Source organism: Barbus barbus (assembly GCF_936440315.1).
Source record: "Barbus barbus genome assembly, chromosome: 45".
Classification (NCBI taxonomy): domain Eukaryota; kingdom Metazoa; phylum Chordata; class Actinopteri; order Cypriniformes; family Cyprinidae; genus Barbus; species Barbus barbus.
The window spans coordinates 17,160,200-17,187,580 of record NC_136723.1 but is presented as its reverse complement, the minus strand read 5'-3'; the positions used below and the strand labels follow the sequence as shown (position 1 = coordinate 17,187,580).

Here is a 27,381-nt window from a genome sequence, read left to right as displayed (position 1 = left end):
GCAAGTTTCAAAATATTTTTCACTTCAAATCAAAGTTTGTAGTGTTGTGATCCTTTACTGAGCTTACAAATCTTTTTTAAGGAAAAAAACAAAGGGCATTGAAAAAGTGAACAGTCACTGTTGTGCTCTATATTTTTGGCTGAAAAACAAAATATCACAGGTGCGCCTCTAGTCAAAAGACATAAAGAGAAACATGTTGTGGGCAGGAGGTGCTGACGACATCAAGAGTCATAATTTTTCACATTTCTGGCATTGTTGTGCTGTGTTATTCAGACAGAATGCTGGGGTGAATTACGGTGGAGAATGTGGGCACTACATACAGTAGACCAGACAAAAGATGTGAGTGCATTCTCACGGAAAGACATAAACTCCCTCATATCTTTTAGCTAAAAAAGGTACAGTCTATATCAGGGGGTTCTCCACATTTTAATTACACTGAAAAAAGTTAGATTAAAAAAATGAGGTGAGAAAGAGAAAATAAAAGAGTGCTTACCTAGGAAGAGAGCATGAAGAAGCAGTGGCAGGTGTAGTGCCCAGTCTTCTCTGACGCTGTGGTCCACCACCATCTCCGTCATGAAGATCACAGCTATGTTACACCTGCCGGCACACACATGCAACAAGAATAGTGTTATATACTTAACCTGATTGGTTGCAGCATCCCCTGAAAGATTTACATATATAATAAGATACGGAACTGTGGCCTAGTGCTCATGTGGATGATGCAATTTCGAATCTGGCATGCAACATTTCACAATCTTGATTGCATCTCTTCTGTCCATTACCTATTTCCCATCCTCTCTTTGCTATTTTATCTATCAAAATGGAAAAAGGTCTAAAAGGAAGGCATACAGGGTCAAGCCCAGCTGGGACTGTGAATCACCTAATTAAATTCAAGATCCATTAAATTACTGACTGGTATAGACAGATGGCTCTTCATTTGGCTTGCGCATATCCAGACAGAAAACAAAGAGGGGAGTTTATTTTTAGCAGGTATTCCTGTTATGCAATTCTGCTCATATTTTTAATAACTCATGAGTTTTTATGTATATTCGACTGTTCAGGTGTCAGCATGAGTATGCACAAATCTGATTAACTTGACAGATAGTTTATAAAAATCCCAAATATGTTGTTGCACGATTCTTTGATGCATGACTGACCGTCTGTACCTCCCTCCTGAAAAATCATTGAATGTCAGAAGGATGCTGTTAAGAACTTTTGTCATGGTAACGGAACAACAGTTCCTCCCTTGTAGACAAAACAGCATTGTGGGCAACTGCTGTAAAATGCTAGAGCAAACTAACACAAGTGGGCTTTATGGGATTGGCTTAATAAAATCCATTCCCTGCACATGAACAAAAGCAACTCTGTAAGGATGAATTTATGGTGTAAATCAATGTATGTCTGTGTAAATGTTTTGAGAGTAGGAAGGTTGGACATTTAAGACCTTTCATAAATCTTCGTTCTCATTCAGTCTGACTTCATTAAAATGCAAAGGAAGTCAAAAGCACAAGGAAGGCTCGGGTGGTACCTGTGAAGGGGTCCCCGTGGGGTGATGGTCTCAGGCAGGTAGTCCACCAGCGGGGCCCAACAGCCTCCATTCACAGGCATGGGAAGAGGCTGAGGTCTGTTACTCTCCAATACACTGATCAACCAGGCAGCATACGGAGGCAGAGGGTCATCTGTTAACACACACAATATGAGTCAAAACTTAATTGAATAAATTGCCATTAAATATTGACTTCAGAAAGTAGAAACAGACCAGAGTGATACAAGAGATGTGAAACGGGCACAGTTATGTAGGACACGATGGTAAAAAAATACACAGAATTCTATGACTGACTAATCACAATCAATTCCAGAAAGCTTTGTAATTACACTGAACAAAATTATAAATGCAACACTTTTGTTTTTGCCCCCATTTTTCATGAGCTGAACTCAAAGATCTAAGACTTTTTCTATGTACACAAAAGGCCGATTTCTCTCAAATATTGTTCACAATTCTGTCTAAATCTGTGTTAGTGAGCACTTCTCCTTTGCCGAGATAATCCATCCACCTCACAGGTGTGGCATATCAAGATGCTGATTAGACAGCATGATTATTGCACAGGTGTGCCTTAGTCTGGCCACAATAAAAGGCCACTCTAAAATGTGCAGTTTTATCACACAGCACAATGCCACAGATGTCGCAAGTTTTGAGGGAGCATGCAATTGGCATGCTGACTGCAGGAATGTCCAACAGAGCTGTTGCTCATGAATTGAATGTTCATTTCTCTACAATAAGCCATCTCCAAAAGGCGTTTCAGAGAATTTGGCAGTACATCCAACCTGTCTCACAACCGCAGACTATGTGTAACCACACCAGTACAGGACCTCCACATCCAGCATCTTCACCTCCAAGATCATCTGAGACCAGCCACCCGGACAGCTGCTGCAACAATTGGTTTGCATAACCAAAGAATTTCTGCACAAACTGTCAGAAACCGTCTCAGGGAAGCTCATCTTCATGCTCGTCGTCCTCATCGGGGTCTCGACCTGACTGCAGTTCATCATCGTAACCGACTTGAGTGGGCAAATGCTCACATTCGATGGCGTCTGGCACTTTGGAGAGGTGTTCTCTTCACGGATGAATCCCGGTTTTCACTGTACAGGGCAGATGGCAGACAGTGTGTATGGCATCGTGTGGGTGAGCGGTTTGCTGATGTCAACGTTGTGGATTGCGTGGCCAATGGTGGCGGTGGGGTTATGGTATGGGCAGGCGTATGTTATGGACAACGAACACAGGTGCATTTTATTGATGGCATTTTGAATGCACAGAGATACCGTGACGAGATCCTGAGGCCCATTGTTGTGCCATTCATCCACGACCATCACCTCATGTTGCAGCATGATAATGCACGGCCCTATGTTGCAAGGATCTGTACACAATTCCTGGAAGCTGAAAACATCCCAGTTCTTGCATGGCCAGCATACTCACCGGACATGTCACCCATTGAGCATGTTTGGGATGCTCTGGATCGGCGTATACGACCAGATGTTCCAGTTCCTGCCCATATCCAGCAACTTCGCACAGCCATTGAAGAGAAGTGGACAACCTGATCAACTCTATGCGAAGGAGATGTGTTGCACTGCGTGAGGAAAATGGTGGTCACACCAGATACTGACAGGTTTTCGGACCCCCCCCCCCCCCCCAATACAGTAAAACTGCACATTTTAGAGTGGCCTTTTATTGTGGCCAGCCTAAGGCACACCGGTGCAATAATCATGCTGTCTAATCATGTTGATATGCCACACCTGTGAGGTGGATGGATTATCTCGGCAAAGGAGAAGTGCTCACTAACACAGTTTTAGACAGAGTTGTGAACAATATTTGAGAGAAATAGGCCTTTTGTGTACATAGAAAAAGTCTTAGATCTTTCAGTTCAGCTCATGAAAAATGGGGGCAAAAACAAAAGTATTACGTTTATAATTTTGTTCAGTGTAGAAACATTCTGAAATGTGTCTATAGTGTTACATACAATTTAACATCAAATCAGTCGAATCATCAGAATCTGAGTTCCTATAACCAAAATAAATCAGGAAATACTATCATAAAGTATTATGTTATTTTATCTTTATATTAATCTACAAAATTTATAATTCTACATAAACATTTAAAAAATGATTAATGCATTAAAAATAAATAATTCAATAAAATAAATTAATTAATACATTTTAATTCATTGTTAATTTAAATTAAAAAGGAATTTCAGTCTGTCACTTCATATAACCATCTGCTGTGATGAGTCGATTCAGAGCGCATCAAGCAAGTAATTTATCATTCATCTCCATTAGAGCTGCCATCTTGCTACTCGTCCATCAGCTGTTATGACAGGTATGTGGGCAGGACAAAAGCTGGCAGCTCCCACACCCAAAACTTACAAATACGCATGCACAACAAGTTGACATGCACATGCCTGAGAGAATACACAGACAAAGGCATACGTCGCGACCTTAATTTCAGTACCGAATTCCTTAATACGGAGACGCAATGCTCTAGTGAGCATGTATTATTGGTATATACAGTATGCACCAAATGATAAGTCACACGAACAGTTGTCAGCTGTTAGAAATTTAACGCTGTAAAACAATGAGTGTAAATGTATCCTAAGTCATATGTGTCAGTGATTGACAGCTGTGAACCATCTGTTGCTCTGTTCTTGTAATCTGGGGGATTACTGACTGAAACCTATAAAGTCTGGAGTTGCACACATGGCTCTGTGAACCGTAAAGTTGTCCATAACTACATCCATAGAAGAATGAAGAACTTACTCTTCTCTTCATCGTAAGAACCTCCTGAGCTGTTGCTGTAGCGTGATTCCAGGCGGTTATGAGCCCGGGCTGCGTTGCTCAACCTAAGAAAATGTGTGCACAAAATATATGTTAGGGAACATAGAATGCATATGCATATTGACCTAACATGTATTAAATGATGTTTTATTAACAAAGTTCGGGAGGAGCACGTCAGATACTTAGCCTAATTAAACACAAGTGGTACGCACTCAAGTCAATCAATGTACGGATATAAATACAGCTGACACACCTCTATTCAATCGACGGTTAATCAGCATCCCTCCACCGCCCCTTCTCCACTCAAAAGTATCACTAGTGTTCTAAACACACTATGGGGGGTACTCTGGGTTCGGGCCATTCCCGAGCTCAGAGCCCTTCCCCAGGACAGCACGCCAACTACGCATTACCATACTCGCCAAATACGCATTACCTTACTCGTGCTAAATATATGTAAGTGTGAACTCGTGAATTGGCTGTTTAGTAGCTGCCTACCTAGACAGTATATATGTGGTGGATGAGAATTTACAGCCCATGTGTGGTGTAGAATTTAGTGCATTAAAAAAAATATTTTTTTCAGCCTCTTTCTTCATTTTCTTTTAAGGAATTCAAAGTAACATGAAGAAAGATGTACCTCTCTTCATTCTCTCTGACGATCTTTGCCTCATCTGTCTCCTGGAAGTTTTCTTGCCCAGCCACTACTGTATTGCTGCTAGATGTTGTGCCTTAGCAAACAAACAAAAAAAAAAGAATATTTAACCATTATTAGGTCAGAACCATACATTGGGTTATAAAATTCAAAGCATTCAATACAGCAAAACCCAGGGTTCTGCAATGGGGTGGACCAAAGCCATAGAACTGTCACTGCTCATTTGAGCTAGTACTACATTTATAAGCGCCTATGTTAATTTGAATACTGAATTATGTATTATTTGAATACTGCTTAGAATAATTTACAGATTATAGGTCTTCTCTTTTGAAAAAATTTACATTTATTAAGAAATACATTTCTTCTGACACTGCATTGAAAATAAAAAAGCTGCTAAACCCCCCCAGGGATATGTGCCTCACCTGAGGCCACAACAGAGGTCTTGTTGCTGGCAACAAAGCGGTAAAATGGTGGGTTGTCACAGTGTAGGACCACTGGGTTTACGGGGTCTGTCTGCTGAAGCTCAAAGAGAAGCTCCTCCATGGTCTGAATGGTGTTGTTCCGACACAGATATATCACCACTTTCTTAATCTAAAAACAGTTCGAAACAAATTTAGTAGTAAAGTAGTAAATTTAGTAGTAAAGATCTAATAAAATTAAAAGAGTGTCCGTATGTGAGTTTTCCTTACATAAGGCAGCAGTGTAGTGTCACTGCTGACTCCACACAAGCTTATGAGGAACTGCAGCGTTATTCTCAGGTTGTTACTCCACTTGTCATTGGCCACAAGAGCATTCCAGGCATTCTCCATCTCAGGACCTGGGACTTCATCTCCATACTGATGGAAAACCAACAAAAATAACATTTTAGTTGATTACCGAATCTTTAAAGAGGCCTTTTTCAGCACGTTCATTGCACTGTATTAGAGCATTGTTTAATGTTAGGCAATAATTCTTGAATAAAGGTCATAAATAATCATTCAATCAATTCTTCCTCTTCTCCTCATCCTCTTTGCAGTCTGATAGATTCAACGGATATATTAAAGATATCTACAGTAATTTGAGCCTTTTTCATTTGGATGGCTTGAGTCATTACCACAACTGGCTATTTACGCAATGTAGTGCCTCTCACCTTTGCGGTCATGAACATGAGGTTGTTTAGGACCAGTGAGGTGGCCTGCAGAGAGCCCCAACCATTGCCTTTGAGCCTGTGGGTGATTCCCAGGTTGTCAGACTGCTCATGAGCCTCTTCCTCTGGAGTGCACGGGCTGGAGGTCGGTGGAAGCAGTCCTGTATCAACCAGCTCTATGTTGTTCAGCCAGGGCAACAAGTAGGTCAGCATGATCTGTCTGCCGTTAGGGTGAGTGGTGGGAAACCTCTGGCTGACCTCTGCATGTGTGAAATGATTGCGGATAAAAAATGAGTGGGCAGGTTTAGTGCAAGGTCAAAAGTTGAGCTGTAGAACAATAACAGAGTGCGTTCGACCAGGCCCATTCTTTTGCATGTAGGTTTTTATTTGCTTTTGGTGGAGCAACAGTTTGGTGACGCATCCAAACATGTGGCTAAGAGCTATTCTTTGTAAAGCATGAGTAAGTGTGTCACAGACACAGACATGCACACCCTACCTGAGAAGAGTGGCAGGGTGAGTTCAGGATACATGCAGGCCAGCTGATTTGAGAGCTGGAAGAGAGAGACGCTGTATAGTGGCGGTAAAGGACCATGTGTGCCATACAGGATACTTCCTGATTTCTGCCCCAGAGTCCTCTTTGAGTAAACGGACAACTTGGACTCCAGAATCTGAATGACACAGAAAAAAGAAAAAAATATTTTGGAGCTAGTAATGTATTTAATTATTTATTTTTGGAGGGAAAACTTGTATAAACATTACTTTCTGACATTTATATAACAACATACATAAATAAATAAATCTTTCAGCCACTGAAAATACAAGAAAGGCAAGTAAAAATCTGAACAACTAATCGAAAAAAGCATCAGGTACCTGCATGAGCTGCATGGATATCTCGTAAATCTCTCTGCTTGTGTCAGATGACTTAAACAACACCAGATTCAAAAGGGTCACAATGTCACATGGATAATTCCTGAAAAGTAAGAAAAAAACACATATTTAAAAAAAAATTATGATCTGCTTTCTGAAAATGTAATTAAATGTGACCATGGCAATAGCGAAGGCTCTATTTACCTGCTACCGCACACAGTAGCAATAGCTTTGAAGCACCCTGAAGCGAGCTGGTATGATCCAGTGAAGCAGCGATCCACAGCCCAGTTAAAAAGATTCACCTGATCTGGGTTCAGTTCCAGGAGCAAGATAACAACCTCACAGCCCAGCCGATGCACCTGCAGCCCAGGGCGGTGATATAAATGTGTTTAAATGTGGGCTTTTCCCATAATCAAAGCAGAATTTAAGTTATTCCAATGTGCTAGTCATTCATTTCAACTTTAATTGCAAACCTAAACAAACAAGATAAAACTCAAAACTAAAAAAAATGACAACACAGAATCAATAAAGTCAATAAAGCAGAAAAGCAAATAAAACAAAATGTGTTCACAGGCCAGTCCTGACAGGCGTGTTGGTTAAGTTTTAATGACAGGTATTAGACCTGATAAAAAGCAACTGTAAAATCTAAACAGGAAGCCTGTTCAGCATCAACAGGTTAAGACAAAGACTACAGCTGAGACAGGAACCGTTCCAACAATTAAAAGAGCGAGTGAATGCTTACCCGGAGATCATGGCAGGCTAAGATATTGTCCAGCCACTTGTACAGGTATCCGTCTGTAGAAAGGCCCACGTTATCGAACACAGGGCCACAGCATAATACCGCTGACATAGCCTGACAACAAACCATATACACACAGAAACAAAGCATTACATCATAGAAAATCTCATAACAGAGCTCAATGGAACCTCACAGTTCCGACAGTAATAAGACTTTAAAATAATTAATCCTCACGAGACTGAAATTACACACTGTTTTTAAACTTAACACACAAGGTACTTCTGTCTAACAGCCCTGATCCATTGTGACATACACAGAATAGTCTTTTCACGCCTTCTACAAAAAAAAAAAAGGTCAGAGGATCCGGTACTTGCCAAGTGCATGCCTTTTTGGACAAAGAGGGTGTAGAGAGCTTGGAGAATTTTCCGCAAGATACCCGCCAGTTGTTAATTGAGCATAGAGGTACTTTCCAGATTGGATTTCAGACGTTTTTACTTGATTTAGTACTGCTAAAATGATTATATCTTTTCCTCCTTCAGCTGAGTTGAGCCAAAGAGACAAGTGGTACTGAACAAATTCGAAACTTCCTCTGTTTTCTTAAATTACGAGATGACAAGTATGAGGGAATAAAGTCTTGTTTGATAAAAATGCCTTTACGGTGATTCACTAAGACATCAATGAGCAGATTTTTTTTTATCTAGGTTTACCTTCAAAGCACAGTACTGGTAGCGTGTGATCTGGTGGTTGCGATCACTATAGCGGTCCAGAGGTGTGAACATGACACTGAACGGTCCAGCCCACTGGCTGAAGAGAATGAAGAGGTGATGCCTCAAGCTCTGCTGGGGGAACAATAACCGCCTGTTGTGGACTAAAGAGAAAAACACCAATGAGACTTGAGGAAAGTAAAAAATAAAATCTCTCAGCATGGTACAGTGTAAACATGTTTGGTCAGGCAACTTAAAATCTAAAATTAACTGGTATTATTCAAGGGCATGTACACTACAGTTTAAAAGTTTTAAAAGTTTCTTATGCTAATCAAATCTACATTAATTTAAAGGGGTCATATGATGCTATTTTAAAGATCATTATTTTGTGTATTTGGAGCAACAGAATATGTTGACATGCTTTAATGTTCAAAAAACACATTATTTTTCAAATAGTGTACATTATTGTAGTTCCTCTATGCCCCGCCTCTCTCAAACACATCATTTTCTACAAAGCCCCTCTTTCAGACAAGCACAGTCTGCTCTGATTGGCCAGCTGACACAGTGCATTGTGATTGGCCGAACACTACAAGTGCGCATCAGAAATGTAACGCCCCTTATCATAATCGCGAGCTACAGCTTTCAAAGTAAATATAAAGACAGTTAATAATGTCCTTAGTTTTACCATCAGTTCAAGCCCGAGAGGGAAACAGAGTCGCGTGACAGACCCAGTGATGATGCTCGTATGTATTTGCAGTACACAAGCCGCGTTAAGACAGTTGACTCCACTGTGATGTGACCCTGTCTCTCTCTCAATCTCTCTCACACACACACACACACACCGAATTACTCTACACTGCGCAAAACTCCACATTTGAACAGGCGTGTTTTAATGAGGCGTTTTAGCCCGGTCTGGATCAGCCTTCTCTTTAAGATAGAATAAATCCTTTTGTGGGAGATTTTGAGCTTTGTAACTCTGCAGATCTTATACATGCACAAACAGCTACATAACACACTAAAGAAAAGGAAAAGAATAAATCGCATCATATGACCCCTTTAAAGAAAATTGTGAAATATTATTACAATTTAAAATAATATTTTATTTATGTCACATAATCCTTCAGAAATCATCCTAATATGCTGATTTGGTACTCAAGAAACATTTTTAAGAATTTTTAAATATATGTAACACTTTTGCGGAAACTGTGACACTTTTCATTGATGAATATAAAGTTCAAAAGAGCATCATTTATTTGAAATAGAACTCTTTTTTGACATTATAAATGTCTTTACTATCACTTTTGAGTTTGTCATATTTATTCATAAAAAATACCAATCTCATTTTTTCAATATGTCAACACACTAAACAACATCACAACCATCTTTTGATTTGAGAGCTAGCTGTGACGCAGGGCTTCAGGTGGGCTTATGAAGGCTGCTTGTGTATCAGAGGGATGTTGTGCTTTGCTGGTCTGAGGGTTTTCTTGGTCAGTCAGCACGTATTAAAGCCAGAACAGTTCTATTCATGGCTCTGGTCCTGGGTCTTTAATAAGTGACTCATTCAGTGTTAGAGCCTATTGAGCCTTTGAAAATGCAGCATGTTTGGATAACCTTAGACACCAAGACCCATGTATCAATGGCTCTATTATATCAGCTAAAATATCTGACCCACTCTCATTATGGTCTTTGGTATTATGGAGTATATTTGGGAGTATTTCCAGTATTTATTGTGCACTGGGAAAGATATTTGAGATGCTAATTCTCATTTTTAAATCCTAAAAAAGATAAGTGATATTCAAAATAATGTCTTACTTGGAACACACTGGACGAGGTTTGCCACCATTCCACTGAAATGAGCTCTCATGTCTTTCAAAATGTCCAGCTCTTTGTCATTCTCTGCTTCTAAGAGCATCCGGGTCATATCAACATACTCAAGGAAAAGGGCTCCTAGAGCCAGGGAATCTCGTTCCAATGCCCCACTGGTACTGCAGAGAAGAAAAAAAAAACAGATGCACAAGGGATTTTTACAAGACTTTCCCTTTTAAATTTAACAGAGGTCAAAGACCTGCTTTGTTGTGAAAGAAGATCAGTTTAGAAAGGTAAACCCAGGATTTGACTACTTAAGTACATAAAACTGGCCTGGTGGGGACAGTGGACAAGTTCACCTGTCACTGATGACCCCTGAGTCAGCAAGAAGCTCAAAGATACGCAGCAGCTGCAGCCGGAGCAGATCCCTCCGCTCTCTCCGCTTCTTATTCTACAGAGACAGAAAGAAAGAATAACAAAGAGAGTCAATTTACATCTAAAAATGTGCATGAGCACTGCCACTGCACTATGGACCGCTATTTTGTTTGTGGGGTTTCCAAAGTTTCCAAAGAGCTGCATTACGACAGAGCTCTTACCTCAGGTCTCCTCTCCAGAGCTTCTTTCATTAGAGGATGGAGTTCTTCCACCAGCTCCCTAATCAAACACACATGTATGAAACAGTCATGAGAAATCCGCAGCATGAAAGCAACATAAATATTTCCATAAATATGTTTTTGACTCAAAAGCCTGATGTGAATATGGCTTTATTATGCAGTGTGCTTCTATGAATTCATAACTGACATAATATGTCAAAAATTAAAATCGATATGTCTAGGGTTGAAAAATCTTTGTTACATTAAATAGTTTGTGCTCAGTGTTATTCTAGTATTTTTATACAATAATATAATATTTATTAATATTTTGAATTAGCTTTTATTTTTATATTTTCTGTCATTTTAATTTTAGTAAATTTAAGTAAATTTAGTAAGTTTATTTTTTATAGAATATTTATTTTTAGCTTAATTTTTTTCGGTTTTAGTCATTTTAGTAGTTTATGAGATTTTTAGTTGCCAGGGAAACATTTCCTATTTCATTGAATTCTAACATTCTAATAGTTCAAATAGTTTTTTTTTTTAATTCTATGATTCTAATAGCTTTTCATCTAATACTTATATTTTATTTCACCTACATTTTTAATAGTTTTAGATTTAGTTAACAATAACAACACTGCCTTTGCTTCAGTGAACTACTAGTTGAGTCTTACGGAATCTGTAGAAATCTGTCCACTTCTAAGTAACGGCACACGTCAGAATGGAATGACAGTCATTTCTGCTATTTTGTTTGACACACACATTACTTGCTGCTCTTTTCATTTGCTGTCCTCAAAGACAGAAAAAACATTTTTCATAGCTTCTTCACTGTGTGTGGCAAAAGACCAGAGCAGTTTGCTGAGTTCTTTGATGTAGTTGATGTAAAACTGCCCTGGTTTAAGAAATAACCCTATGAAAACTATGAAAATCTGGTTTTGGAAGCAAATATACTAAATAGCACACTGGGTTGAGAAAGAAGCTTCTTTATTAAAAAACAATACCTGAACACAAGGGAATTTGTTCGTCCAAAGCCGAGGACTAGAGACTCTGTGATCTCTAAACTCTCCGATCTCATGAGAGGAACCAGCTGTTTCAGGAGCCACGCCACTGATGGTGTGCCTATCACCTGATCATAAACACATACATGTTCTCAAGACATCACAATTTTTTCATTTTCCGAATCATGACTGCTACGGGTATAATGTACCTTGTTGTCATATGTGACACTGCCATCAGGTGTGGTAGCCATGATTTCAGGTGTAGAGGCTCTCAGGTGACCTGGACTCATGATACTAGGTTTGGCAACACCGAGGCACAATATCAAGTAATTCCTCCACAGCGTCACATAGCCATCGGCTGGACCAGGCGTGCTGGTCTTTTTGGCGTAAACGGGACTGCTGTGAAGGTGGGGGGGTGATTTAAAAATCATCAGAAGTGCAAGTTTTAAGAGAAAAGATAATGTAAATACTCACTTTGGGTCAACAAGGGGCATAAGCAGCTGTAGACGTGTGAATGCATAGGGCCAGGCGTAGCTGAGCGCCGTGGAGCAGTGCTTAGGGAGGTGATCCGGCCTAAGGAAGCTATAGAGGCAGAGCACCCAGGGGTCCTTCACAGACTGAGCGAATATCCACACGTGAGACGGGCTCTTTACATCATAGTGGCTGTTTACCAGGCGTGCGTTCCACTCTACCAGCCACTGCAGGTCCACATGATGACTCATGGGCAGGGTGGCCTTCACAGAACACAGATTTTAATAGCTTTAATAGCATGAGTGTTATGACTCTACAGACAGAAACATTTGTTGACCGCGTTCTATTAAAGCCTTGTAGCACAAATCAATTTCATGCAAGTAGAGGTCAATAATGAGAACGACGCATAAACATATGGATATACAAACAGAAACAACATCTGCTGGGCTAATGGGAAATGCTTACAGAGTCAGAGACGGCCACATGGACAAAACTCTCCAGCACGCTGGGGGCCAGTTGGTCCATAACCTCGATCATGGATTTATCGTCATCCTGAGAGCAGAATCACATGACAGTCATGAGGCTCTTGTTGAATAATGTTTATGCTACACTAACAGGACTAGTACTAATTAGTATTATGTCTAAAATCAATCCACTGCATGTGTATGCATATTTAGGATGAGTTCAACTGGTCACATATGTAGTATTTGGACCAATCAGACACATTTATTTATTATATTTAATGAACAATCCAGCAAACCCTCTCATTCAACAAACAATCTGTGAGAGTCTATGGACCCTTCCCCCCGAAAGAGCACCCTAAAGGGCTCAGTTACCAGGACAACCATCTGATAAGACTTTTATTGCTCCAAATTATGTGAGATGTGATGTGCCGTAAGAACGGACCCTTCTGAAACCCACGCAATGCCCATACAAACAAACCTTTCCTCCTTATCACTCATAGACAAACCTTTCTACAGATAAACATGCATCCCAGGACATCGTGTGTACGATTTTAACTATCTTGTATAGTGTCTCTTGCATTGTATTTTGTTTTATGCATGCTTTATGTGTGAAGTACTAGTTAATGTAACCCCACCTATATTGTGTCTCCTACCAAATTAATGCTCATTTTATGACACACACTTTGGTGTACACCAGAGTGGTGTACAATCATAGAAGTTATCTTCTCATAGAAGGCCAGGTGTGTGTGTAATTTAATCAAAGTATAGACTGCCAGAGCCTTTCGAACCATACTCTCAGACAAAGGGTCATAAAAATCCCCAATATTTCCAGCCTCCCGCTTGGAAATTCAGCCTTTCTCATTGGTCAAGCCCATCCTGAAAGGTGTGACTCTTTCCTGACTCGGGCTCACACACAGGTCCGCCTCTCTTCTTCTGCTAAATCTTCCGATTGCTGCCTGTGTGGTTGGACTCATGGAGCGCCTGAGCCGGTGCGGGCGCGCCCGGTAGGCCTCAACATAGAGCCGTGTGCGGCTCCTGACCACCGGAGTTTAATACCACTGGAGTACATCTTCACCCAACCCTGGAATTCACCATCATGGAAAGGCCCTCGCTCAGACATTTCTCTCTCCCTGCTCCCGGCAGTCTCTGCATCTTCATCTATGGATTGCGGCCTGCAGTTCCACTGCGGCCCACAGGGCCAACAGGCCCCATTTTACACCCAGCCATGTGCTTATTTAGAAGAGAGGACTTTCTCAACCCCAACAGAGTCAAGAACAACCTCGGAGTTTCAAGAGATTGCAACTTCGGCCATCGAATGGAACATCCAGACCTTCACGGGACTCTCGTTCTCATTGCAAGTATCCAACTGCAAGTATCGCTCCCTGCACCACACAGAGGTTTGTTGTAAGCTATCGTATACTGTGCTTTGAATTAGAGACTGATGGTTGTTTCAGATGGTCAACTCAGCCTCATTTTCCCTGTTTCTGTTTCATTCATCCAGTCTTACTTACCCTTTTCATCTACCATGTATGTGTGATGTGTGTGTGTGTGTATATATATATATATATATGTGTTTGTTTAGTCTAGTTATGTGTTTGTGATTTAGTTAATAAAACTTTGTGCACAATACATATGAGTATTTGTTTCTGATTCCCTGCTTGCAACAAAGTCAATTTAACGATTTCGATCTTGTTACATGCTCTGAGTAGTACTGTACCTTAAAAAAGGGTATTTCTCTTACCCTGGAAATTAAGATTTCTTTGAATTCATAAATAATCAATACTGAGCGTTCACTGGACGACCTGATCAATTGATTGTACTGTAAATTCTGCTTTATCAAGCTAATTCTATTAACTTATCCAAATATTATAATTAATTATAAAGCGTTATGATTAATTATTAATATTCCCCCTTGAGCTAAGATTACTACACATGACATCAAATGCAATTCAATACATTCAGTCAGTCAATAAGCTTTAGTGCTAACCTAATGTTTGGTTATTATCTGTACGTTTGGAATTATTTTAACTATAAAACTAATTTCTTTTATTTTCTATTGAATTCTCTTTTCCCATTCAAACTATTGTATTTATATACAATCTTTTTCTGTTCTATATTACTTATTATATTTCTGTTCTTTTCTACTCTATTTCATTTCTCTATTCTATGGTCATTTTCTATTCCATGCGTATTCTATCTTATTTCTTCACTATTTTATTTTTCTATTTTATCAGATTCTATCTATTCTGTTATTTTTTTATTCTATTGTATTGTTTAAATTCTATGTAGTCTTTTTTATTTCTTTACTCTTTCTTTTTTCTAATCTGACTGATTCTATTCTGTTTTGTCTATCTTATTAGGGGCCAAGCACCGAAGGTGCGTAGGCACCTATTGTAATCGTAAGCATTCTTATTCTTCTTCCGTTTCTTCCGCCGAAAGTCAATGGCAGCCCATAGAACCGATTGCGGGAAAGTCAAGTCAAACCTACTTTGTCGAACTCATCCTAGACGGATCGTCTGATTCTCACCAAAATTGGCTCAGATCATCAACAGACCATGGTGGCAAAAAGTTATGGAATTCAAGTTGATTCGCTTAGCAGTTCTCGAATAATGAGCAAACGAATTCGCCGAAAAGCACTCAAAAATTGATCTGAGGCTATATCTCCGAAAGGGTTTGACGGATTGGCACAAAACTTGGTGTGTGTTATAACAAGTACGGATTGACACAAAACTTGGTGTGTGTTATAACAAGTACGACCTGCAGTGTTTCGGCGCTGTGCCCCCTAGTGGTCAGAAGATATGAAAAATGCATATTTTTGCCTATAACTTGTGAATGGCAATGGAATTATGGATTGGTCAAAAATCATAAAAATGGTATCTTTAGATTCGGTGCATCATACCAAGTCCAACCATATCCAATTTTCCCATGTCAGCCATTTTGGGCATCGGCCATGTTGAATTTAGTAGTTAAATGCTATATTTTACGAACGCATTAACGTATCGTTACGAAACTTGGTATGGGTAATCAGCACGATGCCCTGAAGGAGCCTGAGAAGTTGCGATGCAGCGCCACCTAGTGGTAAAATCCAATTTTCACATGCTTATTACTTTGGGTGGGGTTGACATATTTTCACAGGAGTCACCTTTTTAGACTCCTGAATCGTTGCCGAGTCCATCAATACCAAACTTGCCAGGTTTAGCATTATGGTTTGTGCTGTGTTGCATTTTAACGCTTAAAAAACATTTGCCAATATCTTAGAAACCGTTACTCCGATCGACACGAAACCACCGTGGGAAGTTCGAAAACATAGCGTCCCGGCTAAATACTACTAACCAATTGCCAAAATTTTGATAGTAAGGGGCACAAAAATGCAAACAAAGTCAGGAGTCAGTAATTTTTCATCTACTTACACACAAATATGTCTATAACTCCGAAACAAAATGAGATATTTTCACCAAATTTGACACACATATGTATGGGCACACTCTAAGGACACATAAACAATTTGGTGGGATTGTGCCTCTTGGTGGCGCTATAATTGAACAAAACATGAAATTGCCATTGACTATAATGGGGTATTATGATTAAAAATGCTATATTTTACGAATGCATTGGTGTACCATTATGAAACTTTATATGCACCATGGAGCCCATGACCTGAAAGTACTCAAAATGTTTTGAAACAGTGCCACCTTGTGGTCAAAAGTCATACTGAAATTTCAAATAAATGCTTATATCTTTCTGTGAATTTTGCCTATTGTAATGAGACTGGTATTAATAGATTCATTGGGTCATGCTGAGAATAATGATATCAATGTTGCCATAGTCAGCCAAACTTCCTCTCTGCTCTTTTAATTTTCTTTAAAAAACTACTTTTCCGAACTCCTCCTAGACCGTTGGTCCGATTTTCACCAAAATCGAATCATATCATCTTCAGACCATGCTGACAAAAAGTTATGGATTTCGTGTTGAGAGACAAAACGGTTTTCACATACCACAACAACGAATTTGAGGCATGATGCCAAAACGACACTTGAGGCCGTATCTCTGCAATGCTTTGGCATATTGACACCAAACTTTGTGTGTGCCATTGTCACCTCACACAGAACACACCACATCGATTTGATAACGGTGCCACCTGTTGGTCAAAAGTTAAAAGTCAATCAATCCTTTTCACTCATTTGGACTGCATTAATCTTAAAATGGCTTCAATTATTCATTTCTGCAGTTGTTCTGATGCTCTGTACAATGCTTAGCTCCTAATTTTGCCGCTGATGTGTTTGGCCCCGTCATTGCTGCTTGCAGCTATATTTCTTCTATGTTATTCTTTTTCTGTTCTGTTTTATTAGTTATATTTCTGTTTGTCAATGGTCTTTTCTATTCTATTCTGTTGTATTCTGTTCTTTTTCTATTCTATCCTATCTTTTTTTCTATTTTACTACTCTGTTTTAGTCCCTTCTACAAAATTCTATTCTGTCTTTTTCTATTCTAATTGCTTTTATTATATTGTCTTTCTCTATAATATTTTATTCTGCCTTGTTCTGTGTAATTCTGCTTTAATTAGTTGTTTGGTTCAATTACTTGGTTTTGTGTTTAGATTTTTTAGCCTAATCTGCTAAAGTTCCAGCAGACTGCCTTACCTCGGCATGTCCAATGGCTGTAAACAGGCAGCGTATCTCTCGGAGGACGGACACAGCCAGTTTGCGGGTGCTGGTCTGGCAGGAGCACAGCAGCAGCAGGGCCAGACCCTCCACAGCGTGCAGTACAGTGGAGTGAGGACTGCGCTCGGGCGGCAGTCTGGAGCTCCCGCTGCTGTGAGTTCCCATCTGAGGTCAACAAATATATACACATACACACGGTCATGCCCACAACCCCATAACTTTTCACATTGGCTAAGTAAGCACAGCCAGCAAAGAGAACATTTTCATGCAAAACGTCAAGTGGCACATAATGCTGATACCTCCGCCGAGCGTTTTCCAGGCGCCTGTATCGCCAACCTCCACTGCGTCAGGAAATGCAGCAGCAGTTTAACAGATGAGTCCTGCAGGCCCTGCTGTGTGTCCTGCACTTCACGCAGCAGGAAGTTAGTGTACCCAAACAGCACGTCTTCTCGCCAGTCGGAGAAGTCTAGCAGCAGACTCTGCAGAGAATTCTGTGCAATGAGTCTGAGTTCATCATCCATGTGGACCGTCAGCCTGCAAAATGCAAAAAGAAAAACAATCAGTGACGATTATAGCTTTTTATTGCTTGGTGCATTGTTTAGTCAAAGGGTGCGTAGTGAATCTCACCTAGCCAAGAGATCGATGAGCTCAATTTTGGACAGGCCGTCTGGCAGGATACGGGGAATGGCTGCAACACACGTCCTGAACAAGTCAATCTTCGGTTTTCTCTCACCCCTGACCCGAGAGAGAAGGGATGAGTTATGCAAAAGTAAACAATGAGAGAAACAAATGGAAACAGGAAAAAAAGAGAATGTCAAACTGTCTAAACAGGGTGTGTGGGCTGGATGTGACTCATAGAGTATGTTTGTGAGCTTTCTCCTCTCATATTACACTCAGAGGTAAATAATAGGTGGAGACAGACCAGAAACAGCTGCTTACGTGATCATATCCTCAGGTTCCTTGTTAAGCATCTGGGCATTGGTGAGCATCATGCAGCGGCCCACCTCTTTGTCCAAGTGCCTCAGGATGTTATCAATGGCCTTCCTGACCTGGGAGTAATACAGTGCCATACCTGCAGGGAACGGCATAAACGATCCAGACTATAAAAAAACTGTAATATGCACAACAAACCCAAGCACACGCAAGCAGGTGTTCGCAATATAAGTGGCCTGACCTATAAGTTTTGCTTCCTCCTCAGTTAGAGTTTTGCTGAGGTAGGTTTTTTTCTTCTTCAGAGTGTTTCCAGAAGGCAAAGTGGCCCCTGTGTTCGGCATGGGTGGTTCACCATCTTTCTGCTGCAGGTTATCGGCTATGACAAGGAACGCTCTCAGAGCAATGTTCATTCTCTGGCCATACACCACACAAATATCAGAAAATAAACCAAATGTGCATTTTCTACAGAAATTTTCCAACACTCAGCAAATCACATGCTATTTTAGTTCTACAATTCTTTTTTGAGCATTTTAGGTAGAATTTATAATTCAACTTTATGTAAAAACATTAGAACATTTTAAGCAAACGTGTGTGTGTGTGTCGGGTTTGAGATTAAACATTACCTCTGGATTTAAACTGAAAGCTTTGGCTGATTTTCCAACACTCAGCAGATCACATATTATTTCTTTCATTGCAAAATCCAGCCTTTCCTGTAGTGAGGAGAAAAACAAAGATGATATTACTGTGTGTTATATGATAAAGTCATGACACATAGATGTGTAGCTAATATTTTCTTAGATGCTTATCAGGTGTACAAATGTGTGTGGGTGTAAAACCTGGGCAATGAACTGAATTATCTTGACAAAGATGTTGAGCGGCATGTCTCTAGGAACAACGCTCCGTGAACCCTTAGGGAACAGTGTTGAAATGATTGAGGTGAGGCGGCTGGAATGGATAAGATAAAAATGGCATCTTACCAGATGTCAATCATCAGAAACAACATCATCAAATCTTACTCTTCATCATCACTGTCAGTGTAATGCATTTGAAATATCCATTATATGTCTTATAATAGAAATATATATCTTAAATTGTAGCTTGTATGTTTCTGATTTTCAGTACGCTACCTTTGTGTTGCAGTGTTGCTTTCACATTTGATTCGGATCATGTAGACCCACAGCAGTCGGTAGAGAGATTCAAGGGCCACCCGGGCCATTTTATGGTCTTTGTTCTGAAAGAAGAGCACTTCGCTGTAATTTCCAGTTACGTTTCTGTGATGCATCTAATAAATTATGATCAGTAAATATGTGCACTTTTTAAACTTCTGTATAATTTCCACTAATTCCATCATTTGCATTAGTTCAACAATAAAAAAGCTTCAAACAACAGATCATCTTAAAAAAATAAATATTTATATAAACTATAACAAATTAATATTTATATACAATTATATATAATATATGTAATCGTAATATATATTAACACATTTAATTGTATTGTTTTAATATATTACATTTATATTAATAAATGCATCCTCAGTGTTGGGGAAGCTACTCTGAAACTGTAGTTTGACAAGCTACAAGCTACTCGTAAGTTAAAGTAGTTAAACTACAGTCAAGCTACCCTTTTGGAAAAGTAGTTAGCTACACTACAAGTTACTATCAAAAAGTAGCTAGCTACATTGAAACTACTTTTGATTTTTTTGAACAACGTATATTATAAATAACTGAATAAGTGTCTGAGGAATGTTTTAAGTAAAATATTTAGTGTTTAAAACAATGCAATACAATTATGATTTCAAAGAGTATTGTTTTATTACACACAACACTCAAATATCTCAGACTGTTACAAAAAGTGTAACCTTTACTTGTCGTTTCCTTGAGAGACATGAACTTGGACAAATAAGGCCATGGGTAATTAACGTTAGTTGTTTCTCCATCCTCCAAATCTGCCGCCACGTCTTGCTCCATCATGGATAATATGGGAAGTCATATTATCTGTACGTCAGTGAACCGTTAGCCGCAAGATGCGTGATTAAACAACAGGTGGCGGTAATGGCAAAAAATGAGTTTGTAATCTAACAAGAAGAATATCCTTGCATCGCGCTGATTCGCGCAGGCTCGACAAAATGCAATGTAGCTTTTGCTCGCGCTACACCGCTACTTGCTGCAAAAAGTAGTTAGCTACTGGAAAAGCTACACTGTTTAAAAAGCAACTGAGCTACTGCCAAGCTACTGAAAAATGTAGTTAAGTTAGTAGCGTCGCTACTTGTAGTTAACTACTCCCCAACACTGTGCATCCTATTGTAAGGATGCTTATACATTTATCTGGCAAGGCAAATAAACTGATTAAAATTACTTTTACCAACATATTTTATACTTTTAAACTGTCTGTTCTTTCATGTTTTGTGTTTCTTGGCTTTGGTGTTAAATTTCCTTGGACTTTTGACAGTGCAAACATGGGCACTGAAGCAAACAGGATCTTTTTCCTACAGGTCAAAACCTTCATGACATAAATCAGCAGCTCTCAGACTAACTGCAGCACACCGCTGCAAGTACAACACGACAACTGCCTGAGAGACACTGAGAGATAACAGAAATCAGATTAAGAGCTGAAAGCTTGAAAGAAAGATCCAGCATCTTGTTAAACATCATTGCCAGAAGGTCTTGTAGTGCTGCACTTCATGGTTGTTATTTTGCACCACCTTTTTCGTGCCCCGACTCATTTTATTCATTCTTTCACTCTTCCTCTCTCACACCCCCACACAGGTATAAAGACGTACAATGAGATGTTAAAGCTAATGATAAAGGATTCTCCTGTCCTACCTGCCTCCCCTTCAAGCAAGCATAACATTCCTACAATTTGCTTCCCTCCCTCTGCATTTCACACATTTTTAACAGCTATTTGCTTGTAACTGCTGCCACTTTAAATATTTGTGCACTTGACTGATGGTCTCCAATGATTAAAAGAACATGCGATCAAATGATGCTTACACAACTGCCCTGCACAACAAAACTGCATTCATTTTTTCTTCTGATCTGTTGCAATATGCTCATCTGTAATCTGACGTCATCTCAGGTCTATTGTATCACAAGCTTTGTGGATCACAAAGACTCACTTTCAGGTTGGACAAGCAGTTGTTGAGGAAGACGTGCCATCTGTTTAGAAAGATTTGCTTCTGGCTCACACACAGAAGACACGTTACCAATGGATACAGAGCCTGAGAAAGACAAAAACAGATCAATGATTATATTATATGTCCTTAACAAGAATTATATAATTCGATGACTGACCAAGGTCAGTGAATCACTCTAGAACAAAGTGTATTCAAACCCTCTCTCTCCTTACACCTCTTTATATCTGTAACAATTCAGACACACACAAATTCCTACTGAAATCATCATTAATCATGGTAACCACAATTCCAATCAAAAATACCATAGTTATAACAAAAAGTGATTAAAATAAACATAAAACAAAGATTTTCAATATTCTTAGATATGAATTTAATAGTGTAAAAATAATTGCAGCAGCCATGTTGCTATGGTTTCATTCAAATATTTGCCAAGAAAATGTCTGATAGTACATTTACTCTTAGTAATTTCATCAATGCAAATTATTACAAAATGTCACATTATTTATAAAAGTGTATTTGAGTATTTTTGGTTTGGGACATACACTTTAAGAAGCACTGCTCTCAAACATATTTTAGAAAGTACTTTCCTGTCATAATAATTTTCCACTTGAATTGTTATATTTAAGATGGATTGCAAAATATTTAGCGGCAATTTGTGGCAAACAAATCAACTGAAATGATGCCCTTTAACAAGAATGTCAAAATGCACAACTCACACACATCACACAGCTATTGTGTCCCACAGGTTAGGAATGTATAAAATTGTTTTTCAAAGTTGTTATGCTAAATTTTGAAAATTTGAACATTTTTTTTTTGAGATGGACTATATGAAACATCACAGACAGCAAAAACATGTCAGCTATGAGCCAATTACTCTAGATGCATCTCCTTCTACTGCTCTCAAGAATGGGAAAAGAGAGCCAGACTTGCCAGAGAGTGTTTCTTCCTGGATGACAGGTCTAACGTAGTATCGTAGAGGGTTTCCACAAAGTTCCTCAAACAAGGCACATTCACTTCATTCTTTACCGTCTGAAGAGAAACATGTTGAGTATGAATTACAGTTTGAACAGGAAACTCATTATTAAAATTTGTATCTGCATACAGAATTCTGTAAACTTTTTCTTACTCAAACAAATTCTAATTTTAGTGCATAAATAAAAAATACATTTAAATATTTAAAATATTTAAACATTCAAATACTTAGCTTAGCAGTGTTTACTGCAGCAAAGATGGCTGTACTTACTGCGGCTACAGGGACGAGTATCTCTACGAAGAGTCCAGCCAGAGAGTGTTTAATGTCCTTATCTTTCACCTCCAAGAAATACTGAGCACACTCCTATAAACACATAAGAGTACAAGAGAAAGATTTTTATTTATCATAGTGTACACTGTTTGTCAATTAAAATAGAACATTTTTAGTATTGATCTGTTGTGTGTACCTGCATAAACTGGAAAGATGCTTCAAAATCTTCCACTGGGTACATTTTAATACGAAAGAACTTGACCCCCATAATGAGGCTGATGGTGCTCTGGACCACATACGGGCTCTGCTCTTTCTGCCTGAGCTCCTTCAACTCTGAGATGAACTTCTTCCTCACTGCAGGAAACCTGGGAGGAATGGAATGCTATTAATATTTATTAAAAATAATACAGCTAAATAAACATAATAATAAAAATATAGCAAAACAGCAAAGTTTTGGTTTGATTCCCATCATTCTGTAGTGGCGATTTAAATACAAGCTGTTGCTTGTTCATCTATATTTGCATAATATATCGTATGATAAATTGCTTATGATGTTTCTCATTTGTAAGTCTGAATGAATAAATGCAAATTTATGCTGAAGCAAAAAACAACGACACATGGGCAAAGATGTCAGTCTACATGTGTACACAATTATTGACCAAAACTCAATTCACAATTTACTAAACTCAAGACAAACACTAAACTGACTTTTAAACTCACATTTCATATTAAAGTCTGTTTTATAATTCTCTTAATTGTCTTCGTTTGAGGGTATATCTCAGTATGAATGACATATGCAATCAACTGCAAGTAAATTAATATTTTGAATATCAGTAAATTAATTAAATCAAATTATGATGGGAAGCCCAAGTTTAAATCCATTCCACCAAAGTCAGCAGATTCTGTTTGGCCGGGACTTGGATGTTTCCTGTACACATATGTTAGGGAGTGTTTGTGAATTCACTCTGACAGAGGGAGAGATCTTCAGCCCTTTATTTAGAAAGGCATCTGGAGGGGGAATAGGGAGGCATTGCTCTCTGAAAGACTCAATGTTTGTTTTAGATGAGCTATAAACTAACTGGCTACTTTCCCACTCAGGGGAATAAAGCAACCATCTGTATTTGCACTGTACACACTGCTTGATTGAATTATGATTTTTATCATGTGCTGCAATGAGGAGAAGAACAGACCCATGCGTACCTAACATGTCGTTTGACTTCAATAAACACATGTAGACTCCAGAATTTTAAGACTTCCTTATTATTAGTTCAGCCACAAGGACATTTTTCACACTATTAAATATGGAAAGAGGCCATAATTGTCAGTACTGGCACTCTCATACTGATAGGGGGAAGCTCCATCTTTCTGTGACACTGATGAAGCTCCCTGTGAACATGACGAGATGTCTCGTCTATCAGGGTAATGGGCTCCCATTAGTGTTTCATCTACCACTAGACACTCTGTCACAGGAAGAAGAATGCCGTCATCATTTTGAGCTTGAAACCAGGTCGCTGGCTTCAAGAGGAATCATGGAGCCATCCATTTCGAGTTGCGGTGGGAATTTTAAAGCAAGCGCACATGGATTTGCTTCAGGATCCAGGTTTTACACAACATCAAACAAAAATGGTTTCACTGGTCTAAAATCTCACTCCACATAACTCTATATAAAACTTTAATATGTTATGATTTTGCTGCTTCATAATTTACCTGGACTGGGCCACGACACCGACAACTTCTGCATACAGATCAGCCACTATGTGCATGTTGGTTGTGTTGGGCCCAAGGTACCTGCATGACAGAGAAAGACCATCATTTTTACTGACTTAACAGCACTTACATTTACAGTGAGTACACTCAACTGAGAGAAAATAAAAATAATGTAAAATGCTTATTAGGCAGATTTACTCATGCAAACACGTGAAGGAAAATTATGGATAATGGTGGATGGAGGAAATAACTTGAATGGATCGTTACCCCTCTTTGTACTTAAAGTGTTTGAAGGCCAGGTTAATGACTTCCTGAATGAGGCCGTCCAGAAGAGGGTGGAGAGGGATCTACAAAGAAAGCCAGAAAAAGGATGAGTAAAAAGACATAGATTAACATAAACTAAATAATAGAATATAATTAAATAATGCATTTGATTAATTAATATATTTATTTATTACTTTATATTAAATAAGTAAATTATTACATCAAAATTGAAATAAATTATTATTATTTTTTTTTTTTACCTGTTTTAAAACCTCAATAAGCACCAGTGAGAATATGAAGTCTATAGCTAAGTCCCTCCTTTCCATCAGATAATCTTTCTGCTGTTCATCACTGAAAGAGAGAGGGAACAAGAAACTGAGTAAATCACATTTTGATAAACAATCACTGCTTGCTTAAGTCAATAATATAAATATGCTTCCGGGGTTTGTGCCATGAGAGCTTCTGAAATCCTCTATGGCCTGTATTTAATTCTGAAGCACTGATGTAACCAAAGCTAACTGCCAATAGCGATATTTGATTACGGTCTATGGACATGAGATCGCATATCACTGCTGAGGAATTTCTACCTTGCCTTTACCACTAATATGCAGCAAAGAATTTAGGCTAAGAAAATGTTTCAAGTGATCCATTTCTAAAATACACTATTAAAAAAAAAACTCATTATGAAATTAGGCTTACATAAAAATGTCCACAGGAAAAAGATCCACCAGACGATGCTAATCTTGTTAGCGCAACTATTCAAAAACAGCTAATCATCACAGCCCTTTAGCTATTACTGGCCTAATGTCAGATGAGCTGCTGTGAATAGAGATTGTATTTCATAAGATGAAGGCAAGGCTTCCTGACGACAGGCATCAATCACACGCTTCCATCCGCACTAGATCACACATACATAAACACAAATATACACTTGCACAGAATACTATTATCATGCTTATGCAAAAGACACTAAATCAGATTATATTGACTTAAAAAGTCTTGACGAGCAGATACAAGACTTTGTGTGCTCTAGTTTCATCTCAAGTATACTCAGGGTGCAAACTGACCAAACATTTCACCATACCCTATATAAGAGTCTTATTCGGTTAACCCATTTTAAAGTTTTAAAAACAGTAAAAAAATTGGGAACTTTAAATCTTGGTGAAGACTCACTTTTTGGACTTGGTGTTTGCACGTGGGCGGTACTCATGGGACTCGTCTTCCAAGCCGTTCTGTCTTTTATACCAGTCAAATAGCGTCCGCAGTATGGAAGGAAGACAATACTCAGCAAGAGAGCTCATAGTGCTGATCAGCTGTGGGGAAACATAGGAAGCAACTTCAGGAAATTGTTCATCAACTGTCACAGCACTAATTGTACAGCACAGAATGCAAAGGGAATTAACTCGCACGGAATGGAACATTAGCATACTGCTTACTGTACGTTATATACTGTATACCTATTTTATAAATCTAGTATGTGAAACAGTATACTGCATCCATATTTTAAAGGGTTAGTCGACCCAAAAATTCTGTCATTAATTACTCACCCTCATGTTATTCCAAACCTGTAAGACCTTCGTTCCTCTTCGGAACACAAATTAAGATATTGTTGATGAAATCTGAGAGCTCCCTGACCCTGCATAGACAAGCAACACATCTAAAATGTTCCCAGACCCAGAAACGTAGTAAGGACATCGATAAAACAGTCCATGTGACATCAGTGGCTCAACTTCAATTGTGCAAAGCTACGAGAAAACTTTTTGTGCGCAAAGAAAACAGAAATAGCATAAATTATTCAACAATTCTTCTCCCCGAGTTGACTTCTTCCGCTATTTTGGAGAGCACCACGACGCATGCGCGCGCTTTCCCGAGAATGTAATCAACGTAATCAGTGTTGTTTACGTTCAGGAGAAAGCGCATACATGCTGAACATTTCAATTTTGTTGTTGTCTATGCAGGGTCAGAGAGCTCTCAGATTTAATAAAACATATCTTCATTTGTGTTCCAAAGATGAACAAAGGTCTTACGGGTTCGGGAACGACATGTGGATGAGTAATTAATGACATAATATTAATTTTTGAATTAGCTAACCCTTTAACAACGGAAGTTATCTGGGTAATTTATGCATGCAGAAAATGTACATGTTGTGCATAGCGCTTAATTTAATAAACAGTGGGTAGTACGGTATGGCAAACATTGCTTAAATGTGCCAATATGAAAGACTCAATGTATTGTATTACACTTTAATGCTACGTCTCAATTTGTATTATTTGTACTATACAATATTTATTTCCTAAATAGTATTTGAAATAAGAATTAGCGTGTTATAAATCCTGGTATGTTGAAATGATTATCCCAAAAGTATCCGGATGGAAAACTATTTCCATTGGAAATTTGAAGTGTAGATCTAAAGAAACTAACCTGGCTAATATTTCCCACCACCCATTCCCAGAGAAGGATTCAGTAGTACAGTATGTCCCAAAACATGTCAATTCTTCTGTTGCACACTCAAAAATATGTACTTTTTCTCCAGAAAATGAAAACATGCTTTTAGGGCATACTGTAGCTTAACTAGGCAAACTGAGATGGAGCATAAATTAAATGTTATTATGAGTGGAATTGGGAACATCAGAAAACCAGAATTGAGATCCAGGGAGTGGATGCGGTCATACAGGCTGAGCTAAACTAAATCGAGGA

General features: G+C 38.8%; 1 protein-coding gene across 2 annotated transcripts in view; it reads right to left on the bottom strand.

The window, feature by feature from the left end:
- Positions 1-27,381, bottom strand: part of LOC306863698 (protein furry homolog) — a 75,942-nt gene that overhangs the window by 18,906 nt on the left and 29,655 nt on the right. For both annotated transcript variants that reach the window (XM_079407196.1, XM_079407197.1), the window contains exons 4-38: positions 25,858-25,997; positions 24,945-25,035; positions 24,688-24,767; positions 24,421-24,501; positions 22,910-23,078; positions 22,714-22,806; positions 22,401-22,499; positions 21,453-21,554; positions 19,462-19,565; positions 19,171-19,279; positions 18,958-19,044; positions 18,576-18,747; positions 18,341-18,473; positions 18,029-18,136; positions 17,701-17,935; positions 17,381-17,566; positions 12,742-12,828; positions 12,280-12,539; positions 12,015-12,204; positions 11,809-11,933; positions 10,814-10,871; positions 10,577-10,668; positions 10,224-10,396; positions 8,415-8,575; positions 7,711-7,821; positions 7,173-7,327; positions 6,972-7,071; positions 6,598-6,769; positions 6,105-6,361; positions 5,665-5,811; positions 5,398-5,566; positions 4,961-5,051; positions 4,309-4,391; positions 1,529-1,679; positions 494-597 (exon numbers count right to left, since the gene is read on the bottom strand). In XM_079407196.1, coding sequence (XP_079263322.1) covers positions 494-597; positions 1,529-1,679; positions 4,309-4,391; positions 4,961-5,051; positions 5,398-5,566; positions 5,665-5,811; positions 6,105-6,361; positions 6,598-6,769; positions 6,972-7,071; positions 7,173-7,327; positions 7,711-7,821; positions 8,415-8,575; positions 10,224-10,396; positions 10,577-10,668; positions 10,814-10,871; positions 11,809-11,933; positions 12,015-12,204; positions 12,280-12,539; positions 12,742-12,828; positions 17,381-17,566; positions 17,701-17,935; positions 18,029-18,136; positions 18,341-18,473; positions 18,576-18,747; positions 18,958-19,044; positions 19,171-19,279; positions 19,462-19,565; positions 21,453-21,554; positions 22,401-22,499; positions 22,714-22,806; positions 22,910-23,078; positions 24,421-24,501; positions 24,688-24,767; positions 24,945-25,035; positions 25,858-25,997 — 4,675 coding nt within the window. The remainder of the gene's footprint in view (positions 1-493; positions 598-1,528; positions 1,680-4,308; positions 4,392-4,960; positions 5,052-5,397; positions 5,567-5,664; positions 5,812-6,104; positions 6,362-6,597; positions 6,770-6,971; positions 7,072-7,172; positions 7,328-7,710; positions 7,822-8,414; positions 8,576-10,223; positions 10,397-10,576; positions 10,669-10,813; positions 10,872-11,808; positions 11,934-12,014; positions 12,205-12,279; positions 12,540-12,741; positions 12,829-17,380; positions 17,567-17,700; positions 17,936-18,028; positions 18,137-18,340; positions 18,474-18,575; positions 18,748-18,957; positions 19,045-19,170; positions 19,280-19,461; positions 19,566-21,452; positions 21,555-22,400; positions 22,500-22,713; positions 22,807-22,909; positions 23,079-24,420; positions 24,502-24,687; positions 24,768-24,944; positions 25,036-25,857; positions 25,998-27,381) is intronic.